The sequence below is a fragment of the Tachyglossus aculeatus genome, chromosome X2 (assembly GCF_015852505.1).
Source record: "Tachyglossus aculeatus isolate mTacAcu1 chromosome X2, mTacAcu1.pri, whole genome shotgun sequence".
Taxonomy (NCBI): Eukaryota; Metazoa; Chordata; class Mammalia; order Monotremata; family Tachyglossidae; genus Tachyglossus; species Tachyglossus aculeatus.
The window spans coordinates 5,627,887-5,654,162 of record NC_052100.1 but is presented as its reverse complement, the minus strand read 5'-3'; the positions used below and the strand labels follow the sequence as shown (position 1 = coordinate 5,654,162).

Sequence of the window (26,276 nt, the reverse complement as noted above, 5' to 3'; positions counted from 1 at the left end):
ACAAATGATTGATTGGCTGATTGTGTCCAACCTGGTTATCTTGTAACTACTCCACTGCTTAGTACAGTGCTTTACATATAGTAAACACTTAACAGATGCTACAATTGCAATCATCATCATCACCATTATTTTATCAGTTTTACCACTGGGTTTAGCACAATTCAGGACTCATAGAAATAACTTAATGACAAATAATAATGATAATAATCACTGTGGTTTTTGTAAAGTGCTAAATGCCAATAAAAATAATAGTAATAATAATTATGGTGTTTGTTAAGCACTTACTTTGTGCCAAGCACTGTTCTAAGCATTGATATAGATACAAGGTAATCAGGTTGTCCCACGTGGGATGCACAGACTTAATCCCCATTTTACAGATGAGGGAACTGAGACACAGAGAAGTTAAGTGACTTGCCCAAAGTCACACAACTGATAAGTGGTGGAACCGGGATTTGAACTCATGACCTCTGACTCCCAAGGCCACGCTCTTTCCACTAAGCCACACTGCTTCTCTTTGCCAAGCACTGTACTAAGTGCTCTGGTAGATACAAGTTAATCAAGTCCCACATGGTCTCACAGTCAAAGTAGGAAGGAGAGCAGGTATTGAAACTCCACTTTACAGATGAGGGAAATGGGGCACAGAGAAGTGATGACTAGCTCCAGGTCACACAGCAGGCAAGTGGCAGAGCCAGTATTAGATCCAAGGTCCTCTGACTCCAAGGCCTGGATTCTTTCCACTAGACCACACTGCTTCTCATCGTCATTATCAGAAAGCCCATTTTCCAGGAATTCAGAGGGAAGTTCTGAGGTCTTTAGGCACAAAAATCTGATATCATTATCTGGTCCCTTAAGAACGCAATTGGATGTATTAGCTTTCTCAAAAACCTGCAGCGTGTCCTGGAGAGGAAATGAATCCAGATTACACATGTGGGGGAGGCGGAGGTCTTCCATCCTCCTATTTGGGTCGGTTTATTTTTCTTTTCTTGTCTCCACTGGGAGCCACCAAGAGTTCTGGTTTTTGCTTTGCTAATAGAATTTGTCATGACTGAACACAGACAACAAAACTGGCTGGCCCTGGGGTTCGCTTTCCATTAGACAGAATTTCCCCAATTTCGATTGACCACCTGTTATTGTTTTCAGCAGTTTGAAGGGGGAATGGATTCTACTTGTTGTCCAGAACCAGGACCCAGATCATTTAGCTCTGCTTGACTTTTGAAAGCTATGAAACTTTGCAATGGCATATTCATTTTTTCCTCAAGGTGCCCAGTAGCCAAAATTGCATGCCAGTGTTTTAGATTGCTAGCCTTGTGGGAAAGGGTCTGTGTCCAACCTTATTAATCTGGTATCTACTCCAGCGTTTTGAATCATGCTGAGCACATAGTGAGTGTTTCACTAATACCACATTTATTGTTACTATTAGCTCTAGATTATAAGTTCGTTATGGCAGAGAACTTGTCTGCTAATTCTGTTGTATTGTACTCTCCCGAACTCTCAGTATAGTGTTCTGCACACAGTAAGCGCTTAATAAATACCATTAATGATTGATCATCATAAGACAAGATGCCAAACAGTGAAGTTCTGAAATGGTGTCAGTCTCCTGGCATTGAAGCTACACTCACCTGTAGAAGCACTCGAAAAGCAGTGTGGCTCAGTGGAAAGAGCATGGGCTTTGGAGTCAGAGGTCAGGGGTTCAAATCCCGGCTCCGCCAATTGTCAGCTGTGTGACTTTGGGCAAGTCACTTAACTTCTCTGTGCCTCAGTTACCTCATCTGTAAAATGGGGATTAAGACTGTGAGACCCCCGTGGGACAATCTGATCACCTTGTAACCTCCCCAGCACCTAGAACAGTGTTTTGCACATAGTAAGCGCTTAATAAATGCCATTATTATTATTATTATTATTATTATTATTATTCACCAAAGAAGCCAACCATGGGGATTCAGAGGATTCCTGCCCAGCACCAGGGAAACTCTGCCCACTAATAGAGCCCAGGTAGAGAACCCTGTCAATGTTCCCATGGCCTCCAATATGTCACTTCTCTGAATGGACCACCCGCTTCAAAGTCGGTGGCTTAAAAGAGTTTGTGGTATTGCAGGTCAAGGTTTTGTGGGATTTATTAAGTGCTGAGTAAGTGCCAGGCACTTTATTAAGCGCTGGGGTAGATACAAGCAAATCAGGTTGGATACAGTCCATGTCCCACATAGGACTCCCAGACTTAGTCCCCATTTGACAGATGAGTTAACTGAGGCACAGAAAAGTGGAGTGACTTGCCCATGATCACCCAGCAGACAAGTGGCAGAGCTGGAATTCCAACCCACAGCCTTCTGACTCCCAGATCTGGGCTCTGTCCATTAAGCCGTGCTGCTTCTCATCAAGTCATCAGTCTCCACCCGGGATCTATCTTGGAATTTTCCCAGCCAAGGAGTGTGTCCGGGCAGATGAAGAAGATGTAAGGATCCCTGCCTTTCTGGAAGAGATTCAAGGTGGCAGCCCCAGGGCTCATCTGCCATTCAAATGCTCTTTCCCCAGATGGTGTCCTTGAACATCATCGTTGGCTGTGGCTGGAGCAACGTATTTAAAACAAAATTGAATCTTGTCAACAGCTGTCCGGATCCTCGGGAGACGGCAGGTGCTGGGTGGTCAGTGCCTTCTGTGTGTCCATGTCTTCCATCAGGCAAAAGTCACGCAGACCCTGGGCCCTCACAGACCACCTCTGGAGCTCCATGAGGAAGTATCAGAAATTCCCAGAGCTGGGAAGGGCATGCGCTCTCAACCGACAGATCTCAGACCTGGGAATCAGAGGACATGGGTTCTAATCCTGGCTCTACCACGTGTCTGCTGTGTGACCTTGCGCAAGTCACTTCACTTCGCTAGGCCTCGGTCACCTCATCTGGAAAATAGGGATTAAGACTGTGAACCACATGTGGGACAGGAGCTATGTCCAACTTGATTACCTGTTTCTACCTTAGAGCTTAGAACAATGTTAGGCACATACAAAGCGCTTAACAAATACCATAATTATTAGTAGTAGAAGTAGTAGTAGTAGTAATATTTCACATCCTACTCCTCTGTTAGCGTGTAAACTCCTTAAGGGCAGAAAACTTTTCACTGTTTGGTATTCCTTAAGCACTTTGTGCGCAGTGGATTGCACTGAGGACAAACTCAAGAAGTAGTAGTAATAGTGGTAATAGTGGGGGTATTTATTGAGAGCCTACAATGCACTGTAGCAAGCTCTTGAGAAACACCACCAAACCACATAAAACATATTCTCCACCCACCAAGAATCTTACATTTTAATGGAGAAGATAGGCGTAGAACTATTCACAAGCAGTAATATCAGAATAAATAAAATCAAATCTTCAATTCAGTACACACACATATATGTATGTATGTATTCACCCAAGGGCAGAGAATGGACATAAATAAATATATGAATTTATACATATATTTGTGTGTGTAGGAGGGAGATGAAGGGTGGTTAAGATTTAGAGCCCTGAGAAGCTGAAATGAGCAGAAAAGAAGGATCATTTGGCTTCAGAAAATGCAAGTAGGGTGCTGGGACCTTTGAGGGCCCCCATCTGTGATAAGAATCGTGGGTCATTCTGAAGCAAAGTCAAGGTCTTTAGCTTAATATATTTGAAAAGCAGCTAGCTGCCTGGCCCGGGAGGCATCTACTGTTGGGTAAATATTTATATTTGAAATTTCTCTTGCTTTACTCTGAAAGCCTGTTATGCATCAAATTAAACCACACACAAATCTGGATCTTCAGTTTCTCAGGGAATTGGAAATGATTTTTTCCCTATGAAATCTGATGTTCGGCTTTTCCAAGGGCCATGTTTATAACTGCACACTCCTGATGGTTTAGAAGATACCATCTTCATTAAATCTTTTTTTTTTCTGAAGCTGAGAAACTGAGGGTCATTTCCTCCTAGGGGTCTACTGAATCATCCAAATAATGTGAAGCATTGTCAGCTCGTTAATATTTTTCAAAATTATTTTTAGTGCTGTTAACTCTACTATTATTGTGAATACTAAGAACTATAAATTAACTCAATTAGAAACATAAGTGATATTTATGCAGAACATAAATACAAATTTGGCTAGAAGCTGATAAACATGTAGTGCCTGCAGAGGGGGATTTTATAAATTGCTGCCAGTTTAAGAGATTTGGTGGTAATAAACTCATTCCAACAGCCATATAAAACTTACACAGTAAAGTTGGGGAAATTAGAAATGACCTAATGTAGAGAACAGGGTCTAGAAGTCTTGAGAAGCAGCATGGTGAAGTGGATAGAGCATGGGCCTAGGAGTCAGAAGGTCATGGGTTCTAATCCTGGCTCTGCCACTTAATAATAATAATAATGGTATTTATTAAGCGCTGACTATGTGCCATGCACTGTTCTAAGCACTGGGGTAGTTATGAGGTAAACAGGTTGTCCCACATGGGTCTCACAGTCTTAATCCCCGTTTTCCAGATGAGGGAACTGAGGCCCACAGAAGTGAAGTGACTTGCCCAAAGTCACACAGCTGTCAAGTGGCGGAAGCAAGATTAGAACCCATGACATCTGACTCTCAAGCCCATGCTCTTTCCACTGAGCCACGCTGCACTTGTCTGCTGTGTGACCTGGGACAAGTCACTTTGCTTCTCTGGGCCTCAGTTACCTCATCTGTAAAATGAGGATTCAGACTTTGAGCCCCATGTGGGACAGGGACTGACGTGGTGATTCTGAGCCCTCCCCTTGAGTTAGTTGATTTCACATCCAGCGGTGGAATCCCTTGTATATTTGCCATCTTGCTTTACAAAACTGAACTTGGCCCAAGCATGAAATCGGGTCTGGGAGACGGCACTTGGGCACCCTCCAATCCAATGGGGCAGCTACTGTCTTAGTTTTATAAATGCAGCGTGGCTTAGTGCATAGAACAAGGGCTTGGGAATCAGAAGGACCTGGGTTCTAATCTTGGCTACACCACATCTACTGGGTGACCTTGGGCAAGTGACTTCATTTCTCTGGGCCACAGTTTCCTCATCTGGAAAACAGGGATTAAGACTGAACAAGGGCTGAACAAAGACCGTGATCATGATTATTATCATTATTATTACAATTGTCCCCAATGCAACTTTGGCCAACTTTTACCACTTCTCCTGCAGTGACTGGCCAGTTGAGCAGCTGGCCTCAGCCACCACAAGTTGACTGATCTGGAAAGGTTTCCTGAAGTTTCTGCTTGGAGAAGAAAAATTTTTTCCCCTTGAAAGTTAGAGACTTTTCATCCAGCCATACATTTCTTGCTTCAAGCTAATGGTTTTAAAGGTTTGTGGGGGAATTAGGCTAGCGGAACGTGCTCAGGACTGGGAGTCTGGAGACCAGAGTTCTGTTCCCAGTTCTGCCACTGGACTGCTGTGTGACCTCGGGCAAATCACTTCCCTCTCAGAGCCCCGTTTTCTCGTCTGCAAAATGGACGTAAGATTGATTGCAAACCCAGGGGATGGGCAGGGAATGGGCCTCATCTGGTAACCTTGTATAGTCAGTCAGTCAGTTCTATTCAGCACTTACTGTGTGCAGAGCACTGTGCTAAGCACTTAGGAGAGTACAATATAACAATAAACAGACACATTCCTTGCCCACAACAAGCTTACGGTCTTGAAGGGAAGACAGATATTAATAGAAATAAATAAATTTCAGGTATGTACGTAAGTGCTGCGGGGCTGGGAGGAAGGATGAATAACGGGAGCAAGTCAGGGCAACGCAGAAGGGAATGGCAGAAGAGGAATGAGGCCTTAGTCAGAGAAGGCCTCTTGGAGGAGATGGGCCTTCAGTAAAGCTTTGAAGCCGGGGAGAGTAATTTTATGTCGTATATGAGGAGGGAGGGTGGTCCAGGCCAGAGGCAGGACGTGGGCTTACCAGATAGAAGGCATCTAATAAATACCACCCCCACCCCTTAAATAAAAAAATTGAATGGTAAAATCCTCTTCTTCCATATCTCTAAATAAGAATAAGAAACATCACAACTAAGATTCCACAACAGGCAAACCATACTCTTGAAGGGTTGGCATGGTGGCTAGATTATCATTAATGATGTTTTTTAGAGGCTCCTTCAAAAGAAGTCCCCTTTCGTGGAACGGATGCTTCACCAAAGGCAAACACATCCTCACCCGTTTATCTCTTGGGGACATTTGTTCTGGTTTGTGGGTGGCAGTGTGGGTGGCTTGGCCTGGAGCATATTTTGGAGCGGGCTTCAGCCACACGTTGTTTTACTTAGTCAGGGAGGCTTTGTGTTGCTGGTGGGATTCAAGAAGGGCCCAGAGAGATAAAAGGAAGGGACAAGTTGGCAGATGTATGGGGGGGAATATCATTCCAGACAGTGGGAAAGCTTGGAGTTGGAAGCTGGGGCAGATGAAAGGGAAAGTGGAAATTGACTTGTTTGGCTTTCGGCGGAAGCATAGTGGGAGGGCCATCAATCAGTCAGTCAGTGGTATCAGTTGAGCCATCAGTCAATCCACGGTATTGATTGAGAGCTTACTATGTGCAGAACACTGAACTAAGCACTTGGGAGAGTACACTACCACAGAATCAGCAGACACGTTCCCTACCCCTAAGGTACCGAAGATGGCCACGCCACTTCACAGTCAGCCTCTCTCTGGAGCGCACACTGAATCTGATGGCTGAGCTGATGTGGGAACAGTCACATCTTTGTTCCGTCTTCTATAAACCCATCACTGCCTTCTTCCCTCCCTTCCGCCCCCACCAGAGTGAGAGGCAAATCAATCGATGTCATTTATTGAGCTCTGGGTGTGGAGGGCCATACTAAGCAGTGGAAAAGTACAATACAAGTTAGTTGGTAAATGTTAACCCTTGCCCAGGCTGGCATTGAGAGGTCTACCCAACGAGAGAGGCACTACCAAAGGTGCACCTCTTTTTGCCCCTTCAGAGGAAAGAGCACAGACCTGAGAGTCCTAGAGGACCTGAGTTTTAATCCTGGCTCCGCCACTTACCTGCTGTTTGACCTGGGGCAAGTCGCTTCATTTCTCTGGGCCTCAGTTTCCTCAACTGTAAGACTGGATGCTCTGTGTGGGACAGGGACTGTGTCTGACCTGATTAATTTGTATCTACTCCAGTGCTTGACACAATTATTGTTATTATTATTATTATGCCTCAAGGGAAGCCAGTTTTTGAAAGTCATTTAGTGTAGCTCCCACAAATGCTGTTCTTTCCCAAGCACTTAGTATGGTGCACAGCACATAGTAAGAGCTCAATAAATACTATTGATTGATTGACTGATTCCCAGTGAAAGTTGTGATTGATGAGAATGACAAGGCTGAATCAAGCAACTCCACCAGCACCTTGTAAGTCAATCAATCAATAAGTGGTATTTATTGAGTGTTTACTGTGGGCAGAGCACTGTACTAAATGCTTAGAAAAATAAAATACCAAATGATGCCTGTAGTTCATTCATTCATTCAGTGGCATTTATTGAGCACTTAGTGTGTGCAGAGCACTGAACTGAGCACTTGGGCGAGTACAGTATAACAATAAACAGACAATTTACAGTCCCATATGAGCTTACAGTCCAGAGGGGGGTTGTTTCACCAAATTATCTGCCTTGTTTCCTTTTCTTTTCCATCTTTGTTTCCTGTGTTTTATGTTGCTTGGTATCCTTTATGTACTCTTCTAATCTTGCAAACCTGAACCATTAAGGAATACCAAAAAAAAAAGTAAAAATGAAATGCACAAAAACAACATTTGACATAGAACATTCTGTTTAAAGATAAGTTAGTGAAATAAAAAAAAGTAATATTTGAACTTTATGTGTGTTTTTTCCCCCAGGGACCTCTTGGATTGGATGGCAAACCTGTAAGTTATGAAAAAAAAGTATCAATTTGTATAGGTTTGTGGTATTTCTTGGGCCACTTTATATTGATTGATTCATTCTTGTATCTTTCCTGGGAAATATTTTGGTCTTTAGAGACTAAAGCCATTTAGGGGGTTTCCCCTGAACCTCTAAGGATTCAGGGTCTGTCCCCTGAACTTAAATTGACCTGAAATGGACTCAAAATACCCTCCTTGAAAAGTGGCTGCATCTAAAAGTGGTTTTAAAAAATGATGGGCTCCCTTCTTATTCTTGCTTTTATTTTCCTCTAGGGGTTGCCAGGGCTGAAAGGAGAAAAGGTAAGACATTTGAGCTGGAAAATATTTTTCAATGATTCAGATAGAAATAATGAATGCATAAAATATCGCTTCCAAGGGTTGCATTTAAATTGGTCATTCTGGTAGATGTTGAATTTGCGGTCTTCTCCTCTGTTATTGCCACCCAAAATAGACATAATGATCAGCATTACATTTCATCATCAAATCAAGGGCACTCCCTTGTGGTCACAATTCTAATCAAATGCCTAGTAATAACAATAATAATAATAACAAGAGGTAATAATAAGAGGTATTTCTTAAGCACTTACTACGTGTCCAACCGTACTAAGCACAACAGGATATACAAGATCATCAGGTTAGAGTCCCTGTCTCATATGGAGATCACCATCTAAGGGAGACAGTGAACAGATATTGAATCCCCATTTTGCAGGTGAAGAAACTGAGGTGCAGAGAAGTGAAGTGATTTGCCCAAGATCACCCAGCAGGCAATGGGCAAAGCCGAGATTAGAACTTGGTCCCCCTGGCCCCCAGGTCCATGGTCTTCCCTCTAGGCCTTGGTGCTCCCTCAAAAGGAAATCCAGGAAAATGGATGCAGATGATTTTTACTTTGAACTTCAAAGTTCTTAGAATTATAGGGCCCACTGACATTTGGCATTAGCTTAATGCACATTTCATTCATAGTCTGACTGCAGGTTATAAATCACAGAAATTAGATCTTAAAAAAGCCTCATGTTTTTGGTTTAGCCAGCTTAGGAAGAGGCAGTTGGGTGACTCTGGAGAAGCCACATAACCTCTCTGTCTCTCAGTTTCCTCCTCTGTAAAATGGGGACAGAATGCCTGTTTTTCATCTGTGACTCCAATGTGGCCAAGGACTATAGCTCAATCCATCAGTGGTATTTCTTGAGCTCTTACTGTATGCAGAGCACTCTGTTAAGTGCTTGAGTAAGTACCATACAACAATGAAACAGAGTTGATAGACTTGTTCCCAGCCCACCATGGTAATCTATGATTACCCATCCCAAGGTAATCTAATCTGATTACCTTGTATCTACCCCAATGCTTAGGGCAGTGCTTGGTTCATAGTAATCACTTAATAAATAAGCATCATTATTAGAATTTTTTCAACAAATGACCTGCAATTCATGATGTAATCCAGTCCCTGTTGCAAATCAGGCTGCTGTCAAATTTTGCACACTTATTGTTTCATTATTGGCTAAGACGAAGCCATTTGGAAATGTCTTGACTCATTTTTGCATTGTAAATAAGGAGTGGTATGCCAGCTTTGCCCATTTTGCCCCAAGAACATAGTTGGAACAGTGTGGCCTAGAGGAAGGAGCACGGGCCTGGGAATCAGAGAACACAGGTTCTAATCCCAGTTCTGCCACATGTCTTCTGTGTGACCTTGGTCAAGTCACTTCACTTCTCTGTGCCTCAGTTCCTTCATCTGTAAAATGAGAATTAAGACTATGAGCCTCATGTGGAACAGGTACTGTGTCAAACCTGATTACCTTGTATCTACCCCAGCGCTTAGAACAGTGCTTGGCACACATATAAGTGCTTAACAAATAACATTATAATTATAATCATTATTATTCAAATTTGAACTTGAAAGCTTTACCAAGTGGGGTGATCCAGACCTGGTCAAGTGTGATGTGTCAATAGGGCATCCTTGTCTTTTCTGGAGAGAACTTTTTATGAACTTGACAGTCTGACCTATATATCAGAGTTATAATGGCTGACTGCTAGCTGCTTATCTTGAATTCTTTCTCGGTCCACAGGGAGAACAAGGAGATTTTGGTCCACGGGTAAGCACTAGAATGGTAACTTACCAAATTTCTAAAACATATGCTTGCTTTATGGAAAATGAGGAAAGCATACAATTGTTTATGTCTCATGCAATATTAGCTACCGAGTGCAATATCTGCAGAAAGAGATTAATAAATAATGTAACTGACAGTAGAATCCTTAATTTCATTTTAAAATTTCTGAATTATTTTTTTCCCTCAGAGCAAATGCACAGTAATTTTCACTGAACACATGTTTGTCATTAAATGGAAGTCATGTAGGAATTCCATACAGTAATCTAAAATATTTGCCTTTGCTTAGATGAGGCTGCCATTTGTCATGTAAATTTATGTATTGTGTAAAGTGATTTCACAGTTAGAGTAGTCAGTTCAGTTTTACATCCTTTCATTTTGTTTGTAATCTTTCTCTCTTTTGTAGTAGTTGTCACTGGTTAAATTGCAACAAGGAAGTGGTGGGTGGTGTTTGGGCTGTGTGATTGAGTTTTGTTCTAGCTGTGCTTTATTGGGCCATATTCTTGCATTGGGTATCTATTCCCATTCGGCCTGGGGAAATTCATTCCTCAACTGCAGAATCCCAGTTCTCTGCTAAGATAGAACTGTCTGGAAAAGGAAGAAAACAAAGAGCAGGAAACGTGAGAAGAACAATGGAGATAAACTCTTTGCTTCTTTCAGGGCTTAGTCTTTATTATCATATTGCAAACTGCAAGTATAACGGAAATGCTGGTAAACAGTATTCCACCTTTTTTTTAATATTTGTGAAGTGCTTACTATGTACCAGGCATTGTAACTAAACACTGGGGTAGATACAAGTTAACAGGGTGGACAAAGACCATGTCCAGCATGGGGCTTTCAGTCTTAATCCCCATTTTATAGATGAGGTAACTGAGGGACAGAGAAAGTAAGTAGACTAGCTTACAGTCTAGAGGATGATGACAGTGGTATGGGTTTGTGAAACAGGGAGGATGGTGATATCTACAGTGATGGGAAAATGATGGGGAGGACAGGGTTTGGGTGGGAAAATGTTTTGGACACCTTCAGTCACATAGACACATAGTAGACGCTTAACAGATATTATCATTCATCCACATTTAAACTCCACACCCCCAGGAAAAAAGGAACATTTATCCCAGTGTAGCTCCTGATAAGCTCCTCCTTAGTTTTTAGATTTATTCAGATTCACACCCTGATTCCAATTTCCCCCCAGTAAAATGTGATAGGATCCTTAGAAGCCCTAATATGTCTATAGATGAACTGAGGGGCCCATTCCCAAGCAGGTTTTTTTTGTTGTTTTTGTTTTTGTTTTTAAGGCAGTTGGGGCTCTATTTCCACCCAGAAACAAAGAGGGCTCTGATGATCAGGATTCGATAGAGGGGCATTAATCTAATATTGGTTTTTAAACAGTTCAGGCCGCTTCTAAGAAGGAAAATTTGTTATGCTCCGCTGACTTCTAAACAGCCCTGGTAATTTGCAAAATGCCTTCCAGACACCAGGCACCAGCATATGGTGAAATGTGGGGATAGCAGATAATTTTGCCAGGCACTCCAGGCCCTCTGAATGATGAATCTCTCTGACCTGACCTAGAAACAGATGAAGGGCCTGTGCCCTAACAAAGCCATCTGTCTCCAAGACCAGAGAAGGGATGAAACGTCAAGGCCCTTGGGATCACTGTTCAGATCATTTCAATTTAGGACAAAATCCTTGATTGGTTTCACAAATTCCGTGGGGAGGCAGTGTGACCCAGTGGAAAGAGCGTGAGACTGGGAGGCAGGAGGCCAGGGTTTCAGTCCCAGCCTCTGCCGCTGGCCTGCTGTGTGACCTTGCACAAGTCGCTTGGCCTCTCTGGGCTGCAGTTTCCTCAGCTGTAATCAATCAATTAGCCAATCAATCAATTAGTAGCAGAGCACTGTACTAAGTGCCTGGGAGAGTACAATAAAACAGAGTTGGTAGACAATCTGACAAATCTCCTATTGATGAACATAGAGATCTCCCGGAAGAAACAGGTACCTGGCAAGATAGCACTAATTAGAATACACTTTAGTCCAGATGTTGGATTTCTAGTGTCCAAAGTGGTGCTGGTAGTGGTAATGGTAGTTATTGAGAATGCACTGAATCACTGCTGACTTCAAAGCTCACCTACAGCAATCCAACTTTTTGTTTGGTTTTGGTTTTTTAATGATATTTGTTAAGGACTTACTATGAGCCAGGCACTGTACTAAGCGCTGGGGTAGATACAAGCTAGCCAGGTTGGACCCAATCCATGTCCCACATGGAGTCTTCATCTTCATTTTACAGATGAGGTAACTGAGGCCCAAATAAATTAAGTGATTTTCCCAAGGTCACCCAGCAGACAAGTGGCAGAGCCAGAATTAGAACTCAGGTCCTTCTGACTCTCAGGCTTAGGCTCTATCCACTAGGCCACACTGCTTCTCATTTGGAGGATGAAGAGCAGTGAGTGCAAGAATGCATTTGCTCTTATATTGCATCTGGATATTATCATTCTGCAGAATTCCCTCTGGAATCTTAGGAAGATCATGGGGCTGTATTAAAGAGCTTTCATTTTCTCCCTGATGGAGGAGAGGCAGAAAGATTCCCCTTTCCATGCCTGTACATCCATATCCCAGAAGAGACAATGCTCAAACAATGAAATGAGATTTCTCTCCTGATGGAAGCCAAAGAGAAAGCCAAATTTGTGTTTTATGTATTCTTGGTCAAAGCCAGCTCCTGATGCTTGATTTGTGCTTTCTGATATGTTAATTGGTTCCTGGAAAACAGGGGATATGTTTGTTTTCCTTTGAGCTTTTGAACAAACAGGTTTATTTTTATTCTGATGTAGAAGCCTTCTTATAGCTTAGTCAATCAATCAGTGGTATTTATTGACTGCTTACTGAGTGCTAAGCGCTTGGGAGTACACAGCATAACAGAACTGGTAGACATGTTTCCTGCCCTCAGTGAGTTTACAGTCTTGAAGGGGAGACAGATATTATTATAAATAAATAAATTATGGACATATACGTAAGTGGTGTGGGGCTGAGGGTGGGGTGAATATCAAGTATTTAAAAGGGACGGATCTAAGTGCAAAGACAATACACTACCTCTGGCCTGGAATGCCCCCCTCCTCAAATCTGCCAGACAGTGACTCTCCCCGGCTTTAAAGCCTTATTGAAGGCACATCTCCAAGAGGCTTCCCAGACTAAGCCCCACTTTTCCTCATCTCCCACTCCCTTCTGCTTCACCGTGATTTGCTCCTTTTGCTCTTCCCCCCCTTCCTGCCCCACAGCACTTATGTATATATCTGTAATTTATTTATATTGATGTCTGTGTATTTGTATTGATGTCCGTTCCCCACCACCCTGGCCCCCCGCCACCCCCAGACTGTGAGCTCATTGTGGTCAGGGATTGTCACTCTTTAATGCTGGATTGTACTTTCCCAAGTGCTTAATACAGTGCTCTGCACACAGTAAGCGCTTAATAAATACAATTAAATGAATGAGTGAAAGAAGGGAGAGGGAGTAGGTGAAATGAGGGCTTAGTCAGGGACGGTCTCTTGGAGATGTGATTTTATTAAGGCTTTGAAGGTGAAGTGATGGTCTGTCGCATTTGGAGGGGAGGCAGTGCCAGGACAGAGGGAGGACGTGGGAAGGGGCGTTGGCGAGATAGACGGCATTGAGGTACAGTGAGTAAATTGCCATTAGCAGACCAAAATGGGCAGACTGTGTGCGACAAGGACTGTTTCTGACCTGATTATCTTGTATCTACCCAACGCTTAGTACAGTCCTTGACATATACTAAGCACTTAACAAATACCACAATTATCATTACGAGTAGTTGAAAGACATGATCCCTGCCTCTCAAGGAGCTTACAGCCAATGCAAGCACGAGAGTTTCTTTTTACTAATCTAACTTGGAAGAAAAGATTCTAATTATAAGCTGCCCGGATCATTTTTCTACAATAAGTTCAGTCCACGTCCCCCAAGAACCTCTAGGGGTAGCCCATCCACCTTTACATCAAACAGAAACTCCTTATCTATCTGCTCACCCCCTTCCAACTTAACCTGCTAATTCCTTACACATAAGGCTCACAGTCTAAGAGGAGCAGTGAGGTATAGTGAAAAGAGCCCAGGGCCTAGGAAACAGAGGGCAAGTGAGTTGCCCCAGGTCATACAATAAGCAGGGGGCAGAGCCGGAATTAGAATCCGGATCCTCTGACACTCAGGCATGGGCTTCTTTCACTAGACCACACTACCGATCAATTGTTACAATGCCAACAAATTTCCTGTTGAAGAGTTAGAGTTATTTTCAGCCTGGTCTCTATCACTAATGCTCTTCTCAGCTAATTTTCTACTGCTTCCCCATCACACTCCCCAAGGGACTTTGCCTTGTAAAATGGTTTTATGACTTCACCCCTGGCTCCCCTGTAATATCTGACTTCTTGATCTTCCCAACTCCATATCCGATCCCCCGGGCTAGATGATCTTTCCACGCCTCAGTCATGGATTTCTTACTAATGACCAACATGTTTTCAGTCGCCGAATCCTCAAGGTAGAAGCCTCAGCGTGATGGATGTCCTTCTTCTCATTTGCTGTTCTGCCTTCTGATTTATTTTCCTTTTTCTAAAAGTACTAAATGTGTGGCTTCATGAGGCCATGAGTGCTGCATGGTAAACATGGAATTTTGCCACCTTGCACCATATGAAGAAAATCAGAGTAATTGCAAAGTATATGACATTAGTTAGAAAGAAAAAAACTAGAACGGGCACGATTTTAATCACACCCAGTGCTGCCTCCTTCAGAGTGATATCCCATCCAGATGGAGGTAAGAGATTTACGATCCAGCTCTTTCATGAGCTTTACGATATTGACTCCGTATGTTAGAATAATTAACTTCCATTCCAGAAATTGTTTTATCGTTGTTAACCAGGTCAGTCAGTACAAAAGCTTACATGCTGGAATTTGTTTTTGTGTTACACCTTCTTCCTGCTTTTGAACCAGGATAATCATTCCACTTCTTCTGCTGTTATTTTTAAATGAATGGGTGTAAAACTAATCCTTTCATTTTTGAATCGCAGAAGGATTGGAGGGCTGGGGATTTTGGGTTTTTTTTCTTGGAAGTTACGAAGCCAAAGTCCACTTTTTTTCTGTGGCAAAAGTATGGTGCAAGTTGAGTGTGTGTTTGCTTTTTACTGTAACTCTACTATAACAAATGTAAATATGGTTTCCTACCACCAGGAGAATCACAATGCTAGGTTAGCATGCAATTTCGCATTTCCGTGTTTCATAGTTACTGTCGAATGTAAGTTCTCTTCTAACTGTGCTGCAAAAAAAACCTTCCCTGTCTACTCAAAAATTCCCCTTTTTCACCCCGTGTACCCGAGTCTGTGTCCCGATACAGTTCAGTCCAGGCAGGTAGGTGAGATGGAGGAGAGGGTCAGAGGTGAGCTTTTTTCAGCTTGAAGACCTGTAAATCAAGTTATTTCAGAGGTCTCTAAGATTATACACTGAACTGGTAGCTCGTAACCTTTTTTGGCAAGGATACCTAAATCCGAAAACCAGTTCTGTTTTAAGACTACGATGATAGAGTTTTAAAAACATTTTCCTCATCCCCTCATCCCACCCCAGTCCTTCCCCTCAGTCAGTACCACTTGATTTTCACAGTCTCAAGCACATTATCTTCTCTCCTCCCTCCAGAAAAAGCTGTGCCTGTTCCCTTTTCCCTCCAAAATGTACCCTCTAGTTCACATCCCATAATCCCTCTATGCAGTGGAGGCTCTTCACCCTCTCCATGCCCACTTCCTTTCTTGTCTGGCTTTGAGGACTGCCCCCCCCCGTTTTACATTTCAGAAATAATTATTATGTTATTATTTCAGAAATAGTACTGAGGCCCCAGTCCACCTAAATGAGACTTCTCTTTCCAATCTCTTTATCCAGGCTGTTGGGATTTATTTCCCCAGGTGGGGAATAGGATTAATCCCCCAGTCTTAAAGTAGTTCCATGCATTCTGCCCCTACATTCTGCTCCCTTCTAGACTAAGCCTGTTGTTGGGTAGGGACCACCTTGCTGATTTGTACTTCCCAAGCATTACTACAGTGCTCTGCATACAGTAACCCCTCAATAAATATGATTGAATGAATGAATGAATGAATACAAGACCATCTGAGGGGTGAGCCCTGCCACATGCACACACACACACACACACACACACACTCACACGCACACACTGCAGAGCAAAAGCAATTTAGATGGCAGTCAGTGTGTTTTGCATTGAATGTTGCCATTTGCACTTACCTGTCTTTTTCATATTTTGTCGTAACATTGAACCCAAACCTCTTCCAGGGAGATCAAGGCCACGCAGGAGCCATCGGCCCACCTGGCCCTCCAGGACCCCCCGGTGCCAGGGGACCCCCCGGAGACACGGGAAAGGATGGCCCTAGGGGACCCCAGGGCCCTGCGGTACGAGAAACAGATTTGAGCATTGGAATTTAAAGTTGGGCACCGTCCCCCTCTTCCCCAGGTCCTCCTCCCTCTCTCTGTCAAGGAGCTTCAGTTAAGAGGGCTCCCCCATGGGAAGGCCCCCCAGGAAAGTTCCAAAAGTTATCCAGGAAAATTGGCATCCAGGCGTCTCTGCCACTGCTGCCCGCCCCCCCCCCCCCGATTAATAATAATAATAATAGCATTTATTAAGTGCTTACTATGTGCCAAGCACTGTTCTAAGTGCTGGGGTAGATACAAGGTGATCAGAAGGTACAAGTTTGACTTGGCTTTTAAGCAGCAAAGTGCCCGGGCATTGCCACAGCAATCCTGGGGGCACCAAACTCATCATCACTAGCTGACTAGCTGCTTTGTACCAGCCTGAGGGCTTGTGAAATCTGGAGGGAGAGGATGAGCTAACCGTGCAATCCTTCAGGAGACACAACTCACAAATCTACCCCTAAGGGGGAGCCAGGAGACACCCCCTCTGATCTGCCCTGGGCCTGGGGGTCAAAGGACCAGGGTTCTAATACTGGCTCCACCATTTGTCCAGTGTGGGACCTTGAGCAAGTCACTTCACTTCTGGGTGCCTGTTACCTCATCAGTAAAATGGGGATTAAGATTGTGAGCCCCATGTGGGACAGGGCCCGTGTCCAACCTGATTGTCCTGTATCCACCCCAAGGCTTAGAACAGTGCCTGGGACATAGTAAGCGTTTAAAAAAAAACCATAAAAAAAACTGACTCCCATGATGGACCCTGCATAATAATGATGGTATTTATTAAACGCTTACTATGTGCCAACCACTGTCCTAAATGCTGGGGCAAATACAAGACAATCAGTCCAGTCCCCTTGTGGAACAGGGACTTTGTCAATCAATCAATCAATCGTATTTATTGAGCACTTACTGTGTGCAGAGCACTGTACTAAGCGCTTGTCCAATCTAATAACTTTAGCACTTAACACATAGTAAGCGCTTGCACATAATAAGCACTTAGCAAATGTCATTATTATTATTTGGTCACAGTCCCTGTCCCAGATGGGGCTCAGTTTAAATAGGGAAATCAGAAATCGTATTCCCATTTTGCAGATGAGGAAACTGAAACCAAGAGAGATTAAGTGGCTTGGCCAAGGTCACACAGCAGGCCAGTGGCAGAGCCAGGTTTAGAACCCAGGTCCCCTGGCCCCTACTCTTTCACCAATGCAAGAACATTCCCCAATCCTGCTGTGACAATCTAACCAGAAAGCAGAGTAAAAGCACGCATTCTAGAAGAACTGATCCTTCTATGTACAATTAGATTCCGGGGACTAAATCTCATCTCGATTGTTTATCAACTAGCTCATTACGTTCATAGTTGATCCTGGGTATGTCACATAACCACTCTGAGAGTCAGCTCATCCATCTACAAATTAGGCATATTGATATTTGATTCCCAAGAACAATGCCCTTTTTGGATCTTGAAAGTGCTTCAAGATCTCCAAAATTTGTCTACCGACCTCCTTGTCATTTTTTGAGAATGTGAAGATTATTATTGCCTAAAATGGAAAAGAATCTGTTCCGTCTCCCTTTCCTAACTCTGTTGAAATGTGGGCAGAAATTGATGGTCATATGAGAGCTCACCTCCTCCAGGAGGCCTTCCCGGACTGAGCCCTCTTTTTTCTCTCCTCCTCCCCATCCCCCCCTGCCCTATCTCCTTCGCCTCCCCACAGCACCTGTATATATGTTTGTACAAATTTATTACTCTATTTAGTTTACTTGTACATATTTCCTATTCTATTTATTTTGTTAATGATGTGCATCTAGCTTTATTTCTACTTATTCTGATGACTGACACCTATCCACATGTTTTGATTTGTTGTCTGTCTCCCCCTTCTAGACTGTGAACCCGTTGTTGGATAGGGACTGTCTCTATGTGTTGCCAACTTGTACTTCCCAAGCGCTTAGTACAGTGCTCTGCACACAGTAAGCGCTCAATGAATACAATTGAATGAATGAATGAATGAATGAATGAATGAATGAAACATGATTAGCAAACCTTAATGTTTCCACAGGGCTTAAAGGGAGAGGCTGGACAAGATGGAATAATGGTGAGTACCCTGTGGCATTTCATCAATACGGAGATGGTATTTATTGAACACTAACTCCAGGCTGAGCACTGTACTAAGAACTTGGGAGATCAATCAATCAATCACTGCTATTTATTGAGTGCTTGCTGCAGGCAGAGCACTGTACTAAGCACTTGAGAGAGTCCAGTGGTTAGTAGACAGAATCCCTGCCTCAACAAGTTGGATGAATTTTGCTTTGCCCGACAAAGCGGGATCGTTTCACCCAAACCCAGGTAGACATGGTTTGTTTCTCTTCCACCAGAGGTTGGCTGGCTTTGATTCTGCCTCAGTGTCCTCAGAACAAGCTCTGCTCTGGACTGACCATCCTGATGAAAGATGCTGTGCTATTCTGGCCTCACGCCTAGAGACAGTCACCATAGTGTGAGAGTGTTATCTGATGGACAGGCATAATCTCAGCAGTGCCCAGAACGCTTGTTATGTCAGCCTTCCGGTTTTTCCTGATTTGCAAACGCTCCAGCCTCTCTGGTTGAGGAATCAATCAATCAGTAGTAATTAATTAATTAATTAATTAATTGATGATGGTATTTGTTAAGCGCTTACTATGTGTCAAGCACTCTTCTAAGCGCTGGGGTAGATACTTGATTTCCTTGTATCCACCCCAGCACTTAGTACAGTGCCTGGCACATAGTAAGCACTTAACAAATACTACAGTTGTACCAGGTAATTAGGTTGGACATAGTCCATGTCCCACATGGGGCTCACAGTCTTAATCCCCATTTTACAGATGAGGGAACTGAGGCACAAAGATGTTAAGTGACTTTCCCAAGGTCACACAGCAGACAAATGGCAGAGTCACCTAACTGCTGTGTGCCTTAGTTACCTCCTCTGCAAAATGGGGATTAAGACCCTGAACCCTATGTGGGACAGGGACTGTATCCAATCTGATTAGCTTGTATCTACCCAGCATTCAGTACAGTGCCTGGCACGTAGTAGTGCTTAACAAATACTATTTTTAAAAAAGCCTCTACTGTACTGTCTTAGGAATTTAATACAGTACACAATGTAATTTACTGTATGTTTACAGTAAATGATTGGTTTGCTTTGATAAGCCTCCAAAGAGTAAGTAGGTGCATTCTTATAATTATGTAATAATGGAATTATATTATTAATAACTTGCACTTATACCTTGATCCCTGTAATATTACCAAAGAACTTAAAATTCTATTTGTTTATTTAAAAAAAAAAAGATGTGTTGAGCCAAGAAACAAGGCCTGTTTTTCAGACATTGACTGGCAGCAATTGAAGACTCCTGTTTCCCATCATTTAATCATGTTATCCCTTTTAGGGATATTTATTTAGTTTTCAGCTTCAGTTTTCTCCAAAAGTCTGAGAGTAACCATAATAAGAACAGACAATGAAGTCAGAGTTGTTTCCTCTACAAGCATTTCTTTGTAGAAAATTAAAAGCGAATTCTCTCATTATGCTTTTATTCCACCATAATGTCCTTTTCTATTCCATCAGGGGCTGAGAGGACCTCCAGGGCTAACGGTAATACTAATTATCTTATTAATCTCATTTTAACAGGTCAAGAGTTTTTCAAACACCTCTTCAGGGGCAGGCCCACAAAAATATTTTTTTCTCTTGTTTTCTCAAGATGTAGTCTGATTTTGGACTTCAGTTGAATTGAACTAATTGCCTGATTAAAAAGGTCTTCCAGTTGGAGAAGAAGTGGATTTGAATTAGTTTTCCCACAGTCAGACTCTTCTAAACCAGACTTCCCGGCATTTCTGGAGTTTCTGTTATTTCAAAGTTGTAGCACCAAGGAAAATGCCTTCCTAGATAAATCTATCAATCAGTTGTATCTATTGAGCGCTTACTGTGTGCAGAGCACTGTACTAAGCGCTTGAGAGAGGACAATAACAAAGTTGAGAGATGATGAAATGGCTAGTTTGATCATGTTTTCAAAAAAACCACTTGATGAGGTGGAAACACATTTCCAGCATTTGTGAAATGGCAGATTTCTGATCTCTGTGTGTGTGCGTGTGCGTGCGTGCGTGCGTGCGTGCGTGCGTGCGCATGGTTTTTATTAAGTGCTAACTAGGTGCCAAGCTCTGGGATAATAGATACTCGATAATTAGACCTAATCTCCACCCTAACCTGCGTTCACAATCTAAGAAGCAGGAGACTGGGACTGGGAGAACAGATATTTTATCCCCATTTTACAGATGAGGAGACTGAGGCCCAGAAAAGTTCAGTGTCTTTCCCAAAATTACACTACAGAGCTGAGACTAGAATGGAATCTCCTGATTGCCATTCCCACACTCTCTTCCCTAGGCTTCCTTTGGATTCCAACCTGTATCAATCAATCAGTCTTACTTATTGAGCGCTTACTACTGAACACTGTATTAAGCACTTGGCAGAGTACAATATGACAGAATTTACCAGGTGCTCTGCCCATAACAAGCTTACAGTCTAGAGGTAAATTCATAGAGAAGGCTTACAGTCAACAATCTGAACAGCCTTTATCCAGTTTTCATTCATTTATTCATTCAGTCATTTATTGAGCACTTACTGTGTGCAGAGCACTGTACTAAATGCTTGGGGAGATACAAGGTAATCAGGTTGTCCCACATAGGGCTCACAGTCTTAATCCCCACTGTACAGATGAGGTAACTGAGACACAGAGAAGTTAAGTGATTTTCCCAAAGTCACAGAGCTGACAAGTGGTGGAGCCGGGATTAGAACACATGACCTCTGACTCCCAAGCCCGGGCTCTTTCCACTAAGCCATGCTGCTTCTCTGTTTTAGGAATCATGAAAGAGTAAACCTGCCCTTCACAGTCTGCAGTCTTCATTATCTGAACTGAAAAGTCCATGACACATAGTTTCTGCCCTGTTATGAGAAATAGGGCGAGATTATCATTATTAGTTATTTTAAGCACCTTATGCTCATGCAAGATGGATCCTGGATCTTCCAACTTATATGTGTATGGTTCTTTAACCTAATTATTAAGGTGAAGTGGTGATGGTGGTAGTAGTAGTAGTATTCATTAAGCACTTACTGTGGGAGAGCACTGTTCTAAGCACTGGGAAGGAATACCCGGCTGAGATTTAGACACAGTCCCAGGCCCTCTGGGGCACACAATCTAAGAATATAAATCAGGGAGAGGGGTAGGATGACAGAAGCATAAGGAGAGCTGAAATGGTATAACACAAGACTGCGATTTTTGCTTGTTCTCTAACCTCCTCTCCTTTCTGTCCTTTTTTAAGGGTGAACCTGGTGTTACAGGAACAAAGGTAAGAAACTTGCCAGAAGGTGGGGAAAATAAGACAGGGAGACCTATCAACTGACTCGCTAAGTTCTCACCATCCTCCTCACTGCCCCATGGAGGGTAAAAGCCATTTTGTCCTCCCTCTGCCTCACTCTGGAGTTTCATCTCGCTTCTTTCTGACTCGGGGAGAAATCCTTCTCCTCAAGCCAGTGACCATTATATCATCACTTCATTCATTCATTCAATCGTATTTATTGAGCACTTACTGTGTGCAGAGCACTGTACTAAGTGCTTGGGAAGTACAAGTTGGCAACACATAGAGACGGTCCCTACCCAACAGTGGGCTCACAGTCAGTTCACCATGAAGGCGTTGTGCTTTGGTACTGCCTTGAGGAAGGCGGAAACAGCCACTCCCCTGGCACAACCTGGCACTGCCACCTGGCCCCATGCAGAAGAGGGGATGCCATGCCCCTCTCTTCTCTCCTCCCGGGTGAGAACTCACACTGGCTATGAGGAAGATCCCCCAGGGGACGGCCAAATCAGAAAGCCAGGCCCGGCCCTGCTGTTTTGAGGCCTGCCCTCCTGATCTTCCTAGTAATAATAGAAGTAATTGTGGTATTTGTTAAGCCCTTACGAGGTGCCAAGCACTGTAGTAGGTAAAAAATAGATTGGATACAGATTCTTCTATCCCTCCCAGGGTCTAAGAGGGAGGGAGAATGGGAATTGAATCCCCAATCTACAAGTTATATATTATGCTAAGCACTATGCTAAGCACTTGGAAGAGTACAGAAGAGAAAGTAAACCTAATCCCTGCCCTTAAGGAGCTTACAGTGTAGTTGAGGAAAGAGACATGAAGATAAATTACAGCTAGGGGAAGCAACCACGTATAAAAATATATCCAGTAAATTCTGCAGGAATGGGGACTACACTCAGTTTGACCATTACACATGTCTTCGCTACGTATTTTGGCTAGAACGCTGTTAGGGAATTAAAGCACGTTCTTCTGACCCCACAAGGCCATTGGGTGATCTCCAGGGTGGTTGGGGGAGAGGGAGCTGGACCCTATTCCCACCCTAGCAGGGCCTGAGAGAGAATTCTTGGGGGCTTTTCTCCCACCTACCTGCTAATCCCCCTGACCCAGAAAGTTCCAGGCAGCTTGGCTTGCTGGAGCTTTCTTCCTTGCTGGATACAGGTTGAGGGGTGAGGAGTTGTCCCAGGCTTCCACCTTGAGGAAAGTTGGGGGTCAGTGGGTGGTTTCTGGTTTGGGGCAGCCCTGTTCAGAGGAAGGAGAACCCCATCTCACCCTGCCCCCTCCCTTACCCCTCTTCACTAACAATGCCAAAATGGAACCTTAGGAGAGTTGAGAAAAATGAGGATTAAGACTGTGGGCTCCTATGGGACAGGGAATGTGTCCAACTCCAGAGCTTAGAACAGTAACTGGCACATAGTAAGCGCTTAATGAATACTATAATTGTGATTATTCTTGAGAAAGGGAATAATCCCTTCGTAAAGCCACCTGGTAAAGCCACCTCTAAAACAATACTGTTTGGAGTAGCCGCCAGACTGGAGGTACTTTGCCCAGTGAGGTAAAGTAGCATCATAGAACCATCAGCGGCTGGGTTTCAGGATGCCCTCCCTACATTATAAGAAAACCGTGTGGGCTTTCCACTGGCAAATCGGCTGATGAAAGGGGGTGAAATTGGTCCCAGGGCAGATAATGATGCATCTTTTTCCTTAGGGAGATGACGGAACACCCGGTCAGCCAGGTCTTAAGGGGCCCGTCGGACCTAAGGTTTGTCCCCACCAACTCCTCGCAAACCTTCCCCCACCCAACCCGCTGTAGCTGGTGGAGCCCCTTCCCTCCAACCCTCTGGTTCCTTTAAAAAAGAAAAAAAAAAATCTAGCCTACTTGTCAACCACTATCTTCCGCGCTGTGAAGTTAATTGGTTTGAAATCCAATAAAGGGTAGAGTTTCATTGGAGTCCCTGCACTCACAAATGATCAACCCTTTGCCCTCCGCTTCTCGCCAGTGTGACTCCTCCCCAAACCAGAGGACTTGGGAGTATTTCAGAAGTCGACTGAATGGTATCTTAGAAGAGCTTTCTGCTGCAGGCTAAAGCCCCAGATCTCCTGAGTATTATCAAGGAATCTTGTTTCTAATCCTGGAGTCATAACTCACTGCACAGTGGGACAGGTTTTATATGCCTAGTTTCACAGGCCACTCCGCAGCAGCTAATCTCCTTTGGAGATTTCTAAGCCAATGTGGTTTCGGTTATTTTGGCCTTCCATCTCAATCTCGGTTCATTGATCTCATTAGCTACGTCTCCCCGCTCGCCTGCCTCTCTCTTCTACTGCCCTCAAAAGCAGAAGAGTAAATTATTTGGAGAAGAAGATTTCTATGGTAAATCCATGTTTGATGAATTGTTCACTATCTGTTCGATTCATCCGAGCATCAGTCAGTCAATGGTATTTATTGAGAGCTTACTATGTGTAGAGCACCGTACTAAGCAGTCGGTTAAGAAATTCCTCAGATTAATCTTGATGTCAGTTCTGATGCTTCTTACAACAGAGTGAGAAAAACATATGAGTGAGCTGTTACCAAATATCTTGGGGTTTTCTATTTCAGTCAATCATTCAATCAATCAATAGTATTTATTGAGCACTTACCCTGTGCAGAGCACTATACTAATCACTTAGCGGGAGTGTGATTTGGTACAATTTTAAAACATTTCCATCCAAAGAACATCCAGGAATAAGTTCAGGAGGAACAGCTCCTCCTTAGAGGGAACAGTTAAGGATGTTAGAAGATTACTTCTAAAATAGGGATAGGTCAAACAATGGTATTTATTGAGGGCTTACTGTGTGCTGAGCAATGCAAGGCAATTACTATCACGCTCTTCCTCCAAGCTTCTTCAAGTGTCACTGTTGGAGATTGAATGATTGATTTATTAATCGATTGGATGAACCATTTGTTGGATCCAGTAATGTCATTTCATCTGTTCTCTTGATTTTGATGTCCCCATCATTAGCATTTCAGTTTTGGTATAAATATTTTACAGAGCGTCATTGTCATTTTTATGACAAATATTAGAAAGACGTCTCAACTTGTTTTGTCTAACTCTGCCTTCTGGGTGTCATCCAAACTAAAATCACTATCTTTGGACAATCATTCCCTCTTCTTTTTTTTTTTTGCCTTCTGGGAGGGCTTTGCCTTGAGTCTAAGAAAGCTTTATCTCCATTACCAAAAATAAGCTTGGAAGAAAAAACGGAGCAAATGATTTTTCTGCCTGGGGAAGTAATAATAGAAATGCCCACTTTCACAGCAGTGATAGTGTGCACTTTGCAAGCCAGGCAGTGATTGGCTAAGGAGAAAGTTAAAGGTCATCAAAGCCTTCCTTCATGGAAATTTAACTGAGGTCAGCAGTAGCCAAAGTTAGATATCTCTTGGCAGTTATTTAGAGACACAAAGGCCATGAGTTCCCTGTGGCAGTTTTGGGCTCCAGTAGATAAATGTTCAATGAATGAGAGAGGGGAGGTGGGTCCAGAAACCACAGAGGCTCCTGGGAGGTAAACCCTTCTGACCCAATGTATGGCATTAGGAGCACCCAAAGCTAGTGGGACTATCCCAAGCCTAGAGGTCCTAGGACTAGCCTAAAACTGCAGTTGCACTACCTACCATGAAGAGATCAAGTCCCCAGTAAATCCCAAGTTCCAGGGCAGTTGGCCTGGTTACCCAAAATTGTTCCACATCTGAAACAGATTAGCTATATCAGTCAACGTGGGACACTGGGCTAGAAAACCTTTGGTCATTTACATGGCCTGTTCCTAATCCATTCATTCAATCGTATTTACTAAACACTTACTATGCTCAGAGCACTGTACTAAGTGCTCAAGAGAGTACAGTAGACAGACACATTTCCCCCTGCATCTTTCAAAAGCTTAAAAAACCTGAACTTCAGTGACTACTACTCTGCACCTTCTCTTTTTTAAAAGCAAAATTGAATTGTTACAATCATTAATAGTATTTATCGAGCACCTATTAGGGGTAGAGCATTTATTCTTATCATTGTTATTATTATTTTATTGTTTGACAGGTGCTTCTATGTGTCAAGCACTGTTCTAAGCACTGAGTAGATAAAGAGTTGATCAGGTCCCTGTCTGATATGAGGCTCACAATCTAAGTAGGAGGGAGAACAGGTATTGAATCCTCATTTTACAGATGAAGGAGTAGAGGCACAAGTGACTTGCCCAAGATCACACAGCAGGCAGTTGGCAGAGCTGTGATTAGAACCCAGGTCCTCTGACTTTAAGGCCAGTTCTTTTTCCACTAGGCCACACTGTTCCTTATGGAAGTTGATAGTGGTATTTGGGAATGATATTCAAAAGAAATTTAATGCAGGTATCCTATCCTGCCCTCAAGGACCTTACGATCCAAACTATGTTGGAAAACCTCGATTAAACATTAGGAAATGATATGATGTTTTTCTCATCTACCCCCAATTTGGATTGATTCTGCCTGCTGGCAT

General features: G+C 43.2%; 1 protein-coding gene across 1 annotated transcript in view; it reads left to right on the top strand.

The window, feature by feature from the left end:
• The window catches only part of COL23A1 (collagen type XXIII alpha 1 chain), a 234,410-nt gene that overhangs the window by 193,168 nt on the left and 14,966 nt on the right, over window positions 1-26,276 (top strand). Inside the window, exons 5-12 of the mRNA XM_038771580.1 lie at window positions 7,824-7,850; window positions 8,139-8,165; window positions 9,923-9,949; window positions 16,279-16,395; window positions 18,465-18,500; window positions 20,001-20,027; window positions 21,749-21,775; window positions 23,489-23,542. Coding sequence (XP_038627508.1) covers window positions 7,824-7,850; window positions 8,139-8,165; window positions 9,923-9,949; window positions 16,279-16,395; window positions 18,465-18,500; window positions 20,001-20,027; window positions 21,749-21,775; window positions 23,489-23,542 — 342 coding nt within the window. The remainder of the gene's footprint in view (window positions 1-7,823; window positions 7,851-8,138; window positions 8,166-9,922; window positions 9,950-16,278; window positions 16,396-18,464; window positions 18,501-20,000; window positions 20,028-21,748; window positions 21,776-23,488; window positions 23,543-26,276) is intronic.